The 11,735-nt window shown below is 39.2% G+C and overlaps 1 protein-coding gene across 1 annotated transcript; it reads left to right on the top strand.

Moving 5' to 3' along the window:
- The first annotated feature begins 5,145 nt into the window (after positions 1-5,145).
- Positions 5,146-7,888, top strand: pou4f4 (POU class 4 homeobox 4). The gene is made up of 2 exons (XM_057360665.1): positions 5,146-5,437; positions 5,900-7,888. The coding sequence occupies exons 1-2, from the start codon at positions 5,318-5,320 to the stop codon at positions 6,809-6,811; spliced, it is 1,032 nt and encodes a 343-aa protein (XP_057216648.1). The 5' UTR covers positions 5,146-5,317; the 3' UTR covers positions 6,812-7,888.
- The last annotated feature ends 3,847 nt before the right edge of the window (positions 7,889-11,735 follow it).

Genomic DNA, 11,735 nt, shown 5'->3' with positions numbered 1-11,735 from the left:
ATATCATCTCAAATTCCTCCAGTCGGAAGGTTACATGTTAAAAACACTTTATCTCCCTCATTCTCTTTATTTTTTTACACTGTCAACACTCCAGCATGTCTGCACCACCTCCTACACACGCTCCACTACATCCAGCACCAAACAAAACAACAATTAACACAGTCATCCTTTGAAGTGTCTGACAATTCGAGCCTGGAGAGTTAAAACGCCTCTATTTAAAGAACACGAAAAGGGCACATGAAGAAAAGCAATGGGCCAGGACTTAAAGGAACCAGCGGGAACAAGAGAACGGGAGGGTGCTAGGGTGACTGTTCGCCTCTACTTAGACAAATAAACCCACAATGAAAGAAAAATCAATGAGAGAGCATCAGTTTGCATTTCGGTCAACGCTCCGAGCAGCATAAACACACTTGGCCAGAAGCAACAATATTAATATTTCAATAAATAAAGAAGAAAGGAGATCCAAGACAAATGTTTCAGTTTCTGGCCCTCTTCCTCTTTTTTACAGCTTCTTATTTGGCCTCCGAACGAGTGGCTGACAGTTACACTTCTGTCTCAATATGTCACGTCTGTTCTCTGGAAAATAGTCGCTGGTGTACATAAAGTCGAAACAAATCCCTGAGGCACCGAAGTGGTACTATAAAAATCTTTTTTTTCTTTTTTTACTGAAGTATTGTAGGCTAAAGCTACACTGAAATTTACATATCATGAATATGCCCTCATCAGTTCATCATCATATATTACAACATTTTGCATGTTTGTTTTTTTTCTTTCTTTGTTTTACTGTTGTCAGTTCTTGTAGAACAAAAAAAGACACACAAATGATGGCAAGTTTGATTGTATGCAAATGTAGATGTAAAATGGCAAGCGCTGGGGAACATCAGGCTAATGCTGTTGTTGTATCTGTCCCTCAGAGGTTTGAGAGCTGTACGACACCGAGCAAACTTTAACAAGACTGTAGTCGTCTTGCTCTTCATCTGTTCAACCCTACCAGCTAACTAGTTTTTACAACAATACACAAACTAATGAATCCCAGGTGGACCTAATAACTCAAATAAAAATGCTTTTCTAACTTTTGAATTCTGCTTTGAAATTATACCTGTCAATACCATCCCATTATTTTTACCTGATTTACGTCCCGGGGGTCTCGAGGAAGGGGGGGCTCTCGCAGCACAGTACCCAGCATGCTGGAGAACAAGTAAACAGGCTTGTACTTAGCTTTTACACGCCAATTCGAGAGCACAAGCTCTTTACGTCCAACTGCTGTAGGGCTCTTCTGCATAATTCATAACCACTCAGTTAATCTATTGATCCATGCTTTTCCAGACTTACTGTAGTGAGACCCATCCCGCTTGTATGGCAAATGGCAGGTAACAGCGAAATGGTACAAAAAGAACGACGGGTGCAAAGTGAAGGGTGTAGATCGGTGATGATATGTGGGAACTGGAGAAGAAACTAAATGGGTACACAAAAACACTAGTGTGTACCAAATACAAGTGCTACAGTATTTAAGGGAGGCAGAGTGTTTGGCTCTTTAAAAAAAGAAATGTAATTGTCCGATTTAACTTAAAAAGACAGAATTCCCTGTAGAAAAAAACAAACCTGTCAATTTGTTCTCTAAGTGCGTAGGCCTAACAGAAAAGATACTAATCTTCCCACCAATGCTTCACATCCCATCCAGGTCAGCTTACCATCTGTGTCGACCGCCATTCATATTTAATGTCTTTTTGGCCACAGCCCCAACAGGTAATGAAGTTTTCCTGTTCACATTCTATCCCATCTTTCTGCTTACTTTCCTCTCTGACTGGCAATGTACGAGTCTCCCCACCCACCCCTCTTTTCCTTTTCATTCCACCGAAATCACTTTCAGCCTGAGTGAACGGGAGCTAAAACATCAAACTCTTACAACCACCGCACACAGCTGTCTGAGGAACATGCCTGCTTGTAGTTTCTCTAAACACAATAGCATTCATTTCCCAGGTGTGTATCATGCACCCAAGCCCCATTTTGTAAACCTGGACTATGCTGACCAGAACTTTGGTTCTCGGGTCGCCAAGTGAACTTAAAAAGCCAAATGACCAGCAGAGCTTTGGAGGAATCGCCCCATTTCTATAACTTTGTACCTTTAATTTGTGCTGGCAGACAATGAAATATTTACCAGGCACCCTAAAGGCAATTACATTAAAGTGCATGCTTAGACACCCCTTCCCTTTGGCAACCCCACAATGCGAACCCGCTGATATGGTGAATGGTCACATATCTACAATGTTAGATTTTACACGCTATCAATAATTCACAAATCATAAAATCGGGGAGGCATGGGTGAGTATGGAATAAAGAAAAGCAAAGGGGGGGCTGAGTGCTCATGTGTACAATGAGTTTGTCCATTTGCTTAACGTACCAGAAATATTTACTTGGAGATGTCTTGCTTTCACCCTCTTGTCAGAGCTACTGCACCGCACCCAAACTCTCATGATGCCCATACACCCACGCAAACACGCAGTACGACTGTATTCAGATGGTCTGTGTACAATAAAAGCCAGATGGGCAACAGAAACAGAACACATGGGTACTAAGTGTGAGTAACCATTTAAATATAGAAGATAAGAAAAATATATATAAGAGCTGGGGGATGAACAGCCTGAAGTGGATTCCTAAAATTTGTTATTTGTTGGAAGAAATGTTGTGAACTATTTATGAAAACTACAAAATGAAAAATAAAGCAAGGGTTCCAAAATAAAGGTTCCAAAAATGTTCCTTGAACCCACTGCAGGAAAAGTTCTTCATGTAACTATGCACTTCGCAAAACGTAAACAAAGCTGGTCCAATGCTGGTCCAGAAGAACTTCCTGTTTCAGTTTCTTTAACACTACAAAGACATTTGAACAAAATACAACCAAAAGAACATTTATGACCAAATCAAAACGTTAAACGAATTTTTTGTAGATTTTATAATATATTTAAGATGTTAAAAACACTAAACAAAAAAACCGGAAGTGATTCTGGGCTGGTGTTTACATCTTGTGAGGTGGTCTATAAAGAGGAGAAAGGTAAAGAAATGTTTTCTTTTAAAAACCTTTGAATTAGGGTTGTCACAATATCAGATTTTTACGATATGATTATCGTGGCCAATAGAATTCACGATGACCATATTATCACAATTCCTATTGAAACTGTTTTAGAAAATAATCAATAAATGCATTCATTTTTAATTTTGATTATTTCGTGTTTCCGCTCTTTTAGGCAATGAATCACACTCGAAATATGATTATAATAAGGCAGGGAGAGTTTGCAACCATTGTGGCTCTTAAAGCAACATTTTAAATGGGTACTACATCATTTACGATATTATCACGTGTAATATTAAAACAATATTAATAATTGTGGTGGTTAATTTCACAGTTATTGTCAATACCAGTATATACCCCCACTTTAAATAAAGGTTCTTTGGGGAACCAAAAATGGATCTTCTATGGCATCGCTGTTTTAGCACCTTTTTAAAAGTGTACGTAACTGAACTGAACCTGGAACAAGTATAAATCTACAAAAACAGTCCGACAGATTTGTGCAAAATAACATTTTCTGTGAATGATGACAGAAAAAACAGCCTCAACTCCACAACCAATCCAACATAGCTGGAATCCTAACAGCCAATACAACCAATTCCCCATTCCAGCATTAATATTCATTGAGGAAAATGTTCCATTAGCAATAATCAAGCACTTCCCCAGGCTTGTTTGCAGAAAACTCATCAGGAAAATGACTACAGCTCAATGCAAACAGCCTGTGAGAGAAGGAACGGATGACAGGAATAGAGGGACGTAGACAGGTCTTGGAACAACTCAATAGATTCAACAAGTACAGGCTGTATGTCGTTTTCTGACTAACTTTGAGCCGTCTTCTCTTTTTCAGACTTCTTCATTCTCTGTTCTGTCTCTTTCGTTGTGCCTATCTGTCCGCCCCTCAGCATTCAGAGTCCCCAGTGGCAGCGGTTGCTGAGGGAGAGATGGCAGCATTGATGCATATTTGATGAGCGGGTGCCAAGGCCTTGCTGGAGAGCAAGACACGAGGGGACGATGTTGCTATCCGCGTCTGCCTCTCAGGTTTCTGAGTCACACTCGCAGAGACTCCTTCTCCCATTGTGAGCCTTTATTGTACGTGTCTGGGGTTTCAGCATCAATTAGGGTGATAGATATGTGGGCTCTAAGGCAACCCAGAACAGGTTGTACACACTACCAAACAATACCTGCTCAACACACAACCCACTTCGAAGAGGCACTGATCAAATAGTTCCAGCGATGAAGTTCTTAAGTTGGCAGCTTGTCTGCTTGAACGATAATGTGATGTATTCACTGAACCGAGTGTTTATCTTCTGGAAGCATTGCGTCTTTTGATTAACCACAATGTGTGTTGAATTCTTTCATTCATTCATGCAAATGGACGGTCAACTACAGTGCCAGCGTTTAATTTTTCAGATGAGGTATTTGATTGAGGGCTCTCGTTTGTTTGACCTGTTTTTTTATCAATATTTAATTGTACATGTGCTGTTATCTTTCCAGCCTGATCATGCTCTGTTTGGGAATCCACATTGTGGTGCATACCACAAAGTAAATGAACAATAATTTATTCATGTACTAAATTGTTAAGGCTTGTCATGTGGGGAAAAAGAAATCGCTTGATTCACACAGAAGAGCACAGTAATCATTACTTAATATACCAAGTCACAAACATCTCTAAAAAGTACCATTTTAAAATCATATAACAAATATTTGGATATTTACACAAGTCATTATTTATAAGGATTCATAATAATTCATTGTTGAGGTGAGAGATATTTAAATGCGCATGCGCTTGGAGAAAACACGGACTTCAATACAACCAATCTCACTCAAGCTGTCAAAATCACAGCACCAATGAAAACACACCATGAGAGTTTCACATCGAAGGCCACGCCCCCTCCACTCCACAGCACTAGATAAGGAATGAGACACCAAACCCTAGAGGCGTGTTCAGACCCCACGCTTACCAATAACATTTGAGGGTACTGTCAGAGTAGGTGGGCGGTGTCTGTACCTGTCTGGGCGGGGCAATAGAGGACGGCGTTATATTTTAGGTCCCTGCGTAAATTCCTACTGTATCACAGACATTGACAGCTCGCGACTGGCTGCAGCTCAGCCAGGAAAGAAGAGTTCCCGGGCATATTTTTTCACTTTTTATCCTTCCGTGTCTGCACTTCGGTCCGAGGCTGATATTGCATTGGGGTCAAACGGAGATAAACGAGGAAGACGAGAAACGACCCCTCTCTCCCCTCTGCCATCATGATGTCCATGAATAGCAAACAGCCTTTTAGTATGCATCCAATTTTACACGAACCGAAATACACACCTCTGCATTCCAGCTCGGAGGCCATCCGGAGAGCATGTCTGCCCACACACTCGGTAAGTTCAATATTTTTTAATAATTCAATATTTGTGCGATTTATTATCACCGGCCGCAGTCGTTTGCATTGACAAAACTTTTTCCAACGTGAAAAATCCGAGTGCGTCAGTTTATTGTCATTTTCATTGAAGTTTCGCTGGAATAAATCTCATTTATTTAATAAATTGTCACCTAGTTGGCATCACGCTGGTATTTTTTATTGCAATCATCTGACATGGAACGACAAAAGAGACCTGGCAACGCACGAAAGGTGTTGTTTGAATATCCATTTTAATGCTGCTTTGGATAAACTGTAAAAAGACTTGATATTCAAATGACTTGTAAAGAGTTTTGCTTTTTTGATGTATTATAACGCACATAGAAATCGACTCCTTGGTTTGGTTATAAATAATCGTGCATAAAATTAGTTTTTAGAGACTAGATTTTAGCATTGATACTTACGCTTGCCCTCCTTTGTTCAGCTTCAGGGTAATATTTTCGCCGGCTTTGATGAGACCCTGCTCCAGAGAGCCGAGGCGCTAGCAGCCGTGGACATCGTCGCTCAAAAGAGCCATCCGTACAAACCAGATGCCACTTACCACACCATGACGAGCATGACCTGCACACCCACGTCCTCCTCTGGGCACCTTCATCACCCGTCCGTGCTGACCTCTCATCACCACCATCATCCCCATCACCAGTCGACACAGGGCCTGGAGGGCGACCTGCTCGAGCACCTCACCCCTGGCATCTCCATCGGAGGCATGCCGGGCACTGACGTTTGTTCCAGCGCTTCCCACCCGCACTCGCACTCGCACATGTCGGCAATAAACCACATGCAGCATCACCACCAAAGTATGAACATGCACCCCCACGGTCTGGGGTCTCACACCTCCCTTGGCGGCGGTGTAGACTCCGAGCCCGATCCGAGGGAGCTGGAGTCTTTCGCCGAGCGCTTCAAGCAGAGGCGGATCAAACTCGGGGTCACTCAGGCAGACGTGGGCTCGGCTTTAGCCAATCTTAAAATACCTGGGGTGGGATGCCTGAGTCAGAGTACTATCTGTCGATTCGAGTCCCTCACTTTGTCTCACAATAACATGGTGGCCCTCAAACCCATCCTCGAAGCGTGGTTAGAGGAGGCGGAGAGGGCGCAGAGAGAGAAAATGGCCAAGCCGGAGATTTTCAACGGCGGGGACAAAAAGAGAAAACGCACTTCAATCGCCGCTCCGGAGAAGCGCTCGCTCGAGGCTTACTTTGCCGTCCAGCCCAGGCCCTCGTCGGAGAAAATAGCTGCCATTGCCGAGAAACTGGACCTGAAAAAGAACGTGGTCCGGGTGTGGTTTTGTAATCAAAGGCAAAAGCAGAAAAGGATGAAGTTTTCTGCGACACACTAGGCCAGAATATTGTATTTAAATAAACTCAACCATCAGAGAGACTCAACCTTGAACAGGGCGAACAAACTCTTCGAGAGGAACGGGAGCTGGGTGTGAACATCGTGGAGACCGATAGTGTTCCAACAGTTTGTCAAGGAACAACGGTTAAAGGAGAAGACGTGACGACAAACGTTTTGGAAAATCGAGCACGAGAGGAAAAATCACCAACTTAACGTTGCAATTATTGTACAAAACGAGAATTGAATAATGATGATTATTCTCTTAACTGAAAATAACTCTTTTATATTCATCTGTGTACATATCTGTGAATACACCGCACCTCTTCGTGTGAAGAACGCATCAAAAATTTGTTTTTTATTGATAAAAGATAAAAAAACGCTGTTGTGCAAAAATTCCCATTCTAGAAACCTTAGTGTTATTCTATATGCTTCAGAAGAAAATCATGAAGGTTCTGCTGTGATCCATCGCATGGTTTACAGGGCGTTAAGTGTTCAGTTGAAACTTTCCCTTCATTTTGATGTATTGCAATAAGACAGAACACGCGCACAGACGAACGCACGTACACACGGACTTAGTATAATTTTCTGTGTCTACCTCATGATTCCTGACGTCTTGACACATTCATAGTCATTTTGGAAATAGGGCATAAAAACAACTTTTATAGTTTTCATTTTTACACATTTTTGGTAAGATTAGAAAGAAAACACGAAACGTCGTGTGTCTTTAATTTCACTTCAACGATGCTTTGACAATCAAATTATTTCAAATAATTATGTTGTGATAGCCCCTTCTACAGTATGTCTACACTTGTTATTTTAATTTATATTATTAGTATTTTATTATTATTAGTCACTAAGTTTGTAGATGGGAACATTTCATTGCATACTCAGAGATTCATTGCACTTTGTAGATACGATTCCGATTTGTTATTTGTTTGGCCTATTTATATTTCTACTGATTTTGTCGTTTACTTATTTATTTGATCTTAATTTATTCTGAATACCACGTTTCATTTGTGAAAGTGTGCTTAACTGTGTCTGTGTACGCGACAGAAATTTCAATAAACCATGCACGTCTTACCTCAGCTACTGCAGTGAGTGGTGTGTCCCTAAACTTCCTTTATTATTCTGGGTATTGATTATTGTTTAATGGAAGAATTAATTTTGTCTGTCAGAAGATATAAAAGAAAACACTTGCGATGAGAAAATACCACTTCTTAAAATAACTGCACGTGTTTTCAGGTCTGCGACAAAACTCAAAATTATGTTCTTCTGTTATTGTTATTATTATTATTACTGAGTATGCCTAGTTATTCATAACAACGAAAAATTAATTATATTATTACATTTAATTTATTGCAAGAGTTAGGAGAACAATAAAAATAAATGGGGAGATTCTAAATGTTATCAATGTTGCCGATGTGATATTTTTATGTGTGGGATGTCGTCGCTGTAAGATAGGAACAAAATTACTAATTTACTAAGATACTAAGTATTTGCGCGCTCTCTCTGCTGTTCAGCAGGTGGTTTTGAGCCTGTAAAACTCGTTATTAATGAATAATAAATATGAAGTGTTATGATACTATTGATTTTTGCAAGTGTTTGTTAAGAGGAAGATATCCTATTGCTGAACAAATGGTTCATGTTGTACAACAAGAGCCTTCGTCGTTTCCTCCGTGGAGGTTAGTAATTCATTATCCCCAAAATAAATCATTTTCAAATCGAGTCCCTTTAAAAGTCAGCTCTTATAAAGTCTAACACACTGGAAAAAAAAACAAAACAACTGATTGTCATTTGTGATTATTTATAAATAATAATAGTCTTATTAACGACAAAACATCTTCAAACAAAATAAATAAATATACTTTAAATAAACAAAAAAGTGATTGACAAATGCTAAATAAAATGGTGGATTTTGGATTTAGAATCCAACAAAGCCTTATTATAGCCTATTACAAGTTCGTTCACATTGAACTTCGCAGGTGGTGCATGTGGTCCTTTCCTTTCCTCTTGACGTTATTCGTCAATTGATTGATTTTAATAATGGCAAAAGATTATCGTTTCCTTTTGTGTTTCAAGATGTGTGTTACGTAAATCTGATGTGTTCCGCCTATGCAGTTACAGTCTTAAGTCAGTGAAAACTTGTTTGGGACTTTAAAACCGCATAATACACAAAAGTGAGAATTATCTTGACAACAATATTATGAGACTCACCAACGGGATTTCAAGGCGCATTGACAAAAACTGCCATTTGATCTATATTTGAGCTAAATGTCGAATGCAACAGTTTTAGTGTTGTAAACATGCATTCAGTACAAATTTCCCAAAACCGTTTACCCTTAAGAAAGACATACAAATCCTACAGACTAAACAGTTATTTTTTGCAGGAGTAATCTTTTCCTTGAAACGTGCAAAAGAGTAAACTGAAATGTCTGCGACGCATGCCCACAATTGAGGATTTGCATAGCTCTCACCAAACCATCTGCATAATTCATCAGCCGTGGAATCCACCAAACATATAGACGTCAAACGAGATGCCATATTTTCAGTGTGGCACTGGCTACTTTATTTTGTTAAAAGCATTTGGAGGGAGAAAACCGTGTAAGTGTGTATAATTCCACTCTTAGATTTACATTCTTCCCCATGGTTTCTTACATTCTTGTGTTTTCCGTGGAGCGGAAAGCGCATTTTCATAAATAGACCTTGGCCAAGCGCTGCGTATAAAATTTTAATGAAGCCAGAGTCTTGAGTGCAGCTCGACAGAGGGCCTTGGAGAATCAGCTCTCTGGTACATGACTATGGCTCCCTCTTTCCTCACAAACATTGCAGCAACAAAGCCTGATCCACCGGCTCGGTCCATTGTTTGGTCGAAAAGAGTAGTACACGAGCGCTAACAAAAAAATCGAGAATTACTGCACTAATGTTTCATTTATTTAACAGACTTACACTCTCTATCTTTTAGCACGACTGCGAGCGCGACCAGCGAGTAAACAAACTTCCCTCCCCGCGCGCGTGTGCGCGCTCTCCATGTTTCTATTTGCTTGACGGTCAGATCACACCTCCCGCACTGGAAGCTCTAAATCAGTAGGCCTACAATGCAATATTTATCAACCGAGTTAATATATGAGGCCAATACAGCGCTCAAGATATCAGAGTGCTTACGTCGAGAGCTCTTAACAGTTGCTGGACTGGTTTTGTTTCGCCAGTTCCTGTGGATTTGTACTCCGGTAATGAACTGAATATTGCGTTAGCAGCGCAAAGGTTGTGGATTCGATTCCCATAGAACACACACACACTGATAAAATGTATAAGATGCTAAATATGTAAAAGAGTCTGCTAAATTAATAAATCAAAGCGATGGCCAATGAACAAGGTGCGATTTGACTAAAATTTTAAATATAGCCTACTGCGTAATTTAATCTATAAATGTATTCGAGAATGCCACAGGTTGACTGGAATTATGCATATTCGACAATAATTAGAACATGCGTGTTGTAATTAAGATTCTTGTTTTCTTAATAAGCCTAATGAATGGCTGAACCAGAGGGGCTCATCAAAAGAGAGATGTCTGAATATTTAACACCAAGACAAACGGACTGACAGACCATCAAAACAATCAAGGGAAAGTAATAAACAGTATCTAATGTCTCAGGTAATTTAATCATTGTCCTTGAACTGCTGTGCATGACCAAAATAAATGATCAATTAATTGTTAGTTAATCCCAATTAAAAATAAAGCATAGTTAAAATATTGCTCACATTTAACACAGATTTTGTTTCGGTGCAATTAAAGTAGAGTGCGTAGAAATACAAATGAACAAAATTCAAATTAATATGTAATTGTTTAGCGAAACTGCTTGTAAATCATTTTGTAATAAATATCTACCGTTAACAAAGTAATATTAATATTAAATAACATTATTGCTACTGTAAATTATATTTAAATTAAAATGGACAAAGTAAAGTGTTCTTCTTTTACATTAATCTATATTGGAGGTGTCAGCTCCAGTAAGTCAAAGACAATTATAGCTCAAACACATTTAATAGGGGATACTCTATTCATCCCTTGGGGCATAAAGTGAAATATGAGACATAGCTCGATGACTTTTGATTTGTCAGGATAAAAATTATAAAAGGACTTAAAATTAATTATAAAATGTGCATTTATAAAATACAGAATCAATCAATTTAGTCAACACATTTAAATCCATAAAATCTTTACATCATCCTTAAATCTGTTGCGTTTTTATGTTTTATCCGGCACGCAAAAAAATAGAGTTATGACTAAGCTATCCATTCGTCAAATTAGTATTAAAAAATCTAATTAAAGTCTTTAGTTGTTAACACCTATGTTTTCATCCACAGTAACCCATGATGGAGACGTTCATGAGAACTCTAAAATTCGACCGTCTGCATTACGAGTGCTCAAGAGTTAAGGCGCGTGGGAAGCATGTTTTTTTAATGACGATATATGCGGAACCCTTCTGTGCAGGATGTTTCACCACTGAAGATCTTGATCATTCCAATACACTGTGAAGCGGGTTAGGTAACGAAAACCACGACCTAAACAACGATATTTTCCCTAATTTATTACAATTGAACTATCAAAATAACGTTTAGCATTTCTGCATTTTCTCATTGGGCAATTGATTGATAGGTCTACGTCTTTGCTAAATCTTTACAGTCTCGCTAAAATCGTCATGAATAAAAAAACAGATATTAAAACATGTTATTCTGTTAAAAACACAACGTGCTTTATTAATTATTTACATTGGTCGGTAAGTTGCATAGTTATCTTGACTGACTTTACTGCTCGTTCAGCATTTTTTTCCATTCAGGACCACGGACAGCTCCCATATTAATTACGTCAGGATAACACGTCTTTCTATCGAATACATGCGTGTTTTAGTTACCGTATTTCAGCA

The sequence above is a fragment of the Triplophysa rosa genome, linkage group LG19 (assembly GCF_024868665.1).
Source record: "Triplophysa rosa linkage group LG19, Trosa_1v2, whole genome shotgun sequence".
NCBI classification, from domain to species: Eukaryota; Metazoa; Chordata; class Actinopteri; order Cypriniformes; family Nemacheilidae; genus Triplophysa; species Triplophysa rosa.
The sequence above is the reverse complement of the archived record's forward strand: the minus strand, read 5'-3'. Positions and strand labels throughout refer to the sequence as shown.

Coding starts and splice junctions, on each gene's coding strand:
- pou4f4 (XM_057360665.1), top strand. CDS start 5,318: ATGATGTCCATGAATAGCAAACAGCCTTTTAGTATGCATCCAATTTTA. Junction 5,438..5,899: donor CATGTCTGCCCACACACTCG/GTAAGTTCAATA, acceptor TCCTTTGTTCAG/CTTCAGGGTAATATTTTCGC.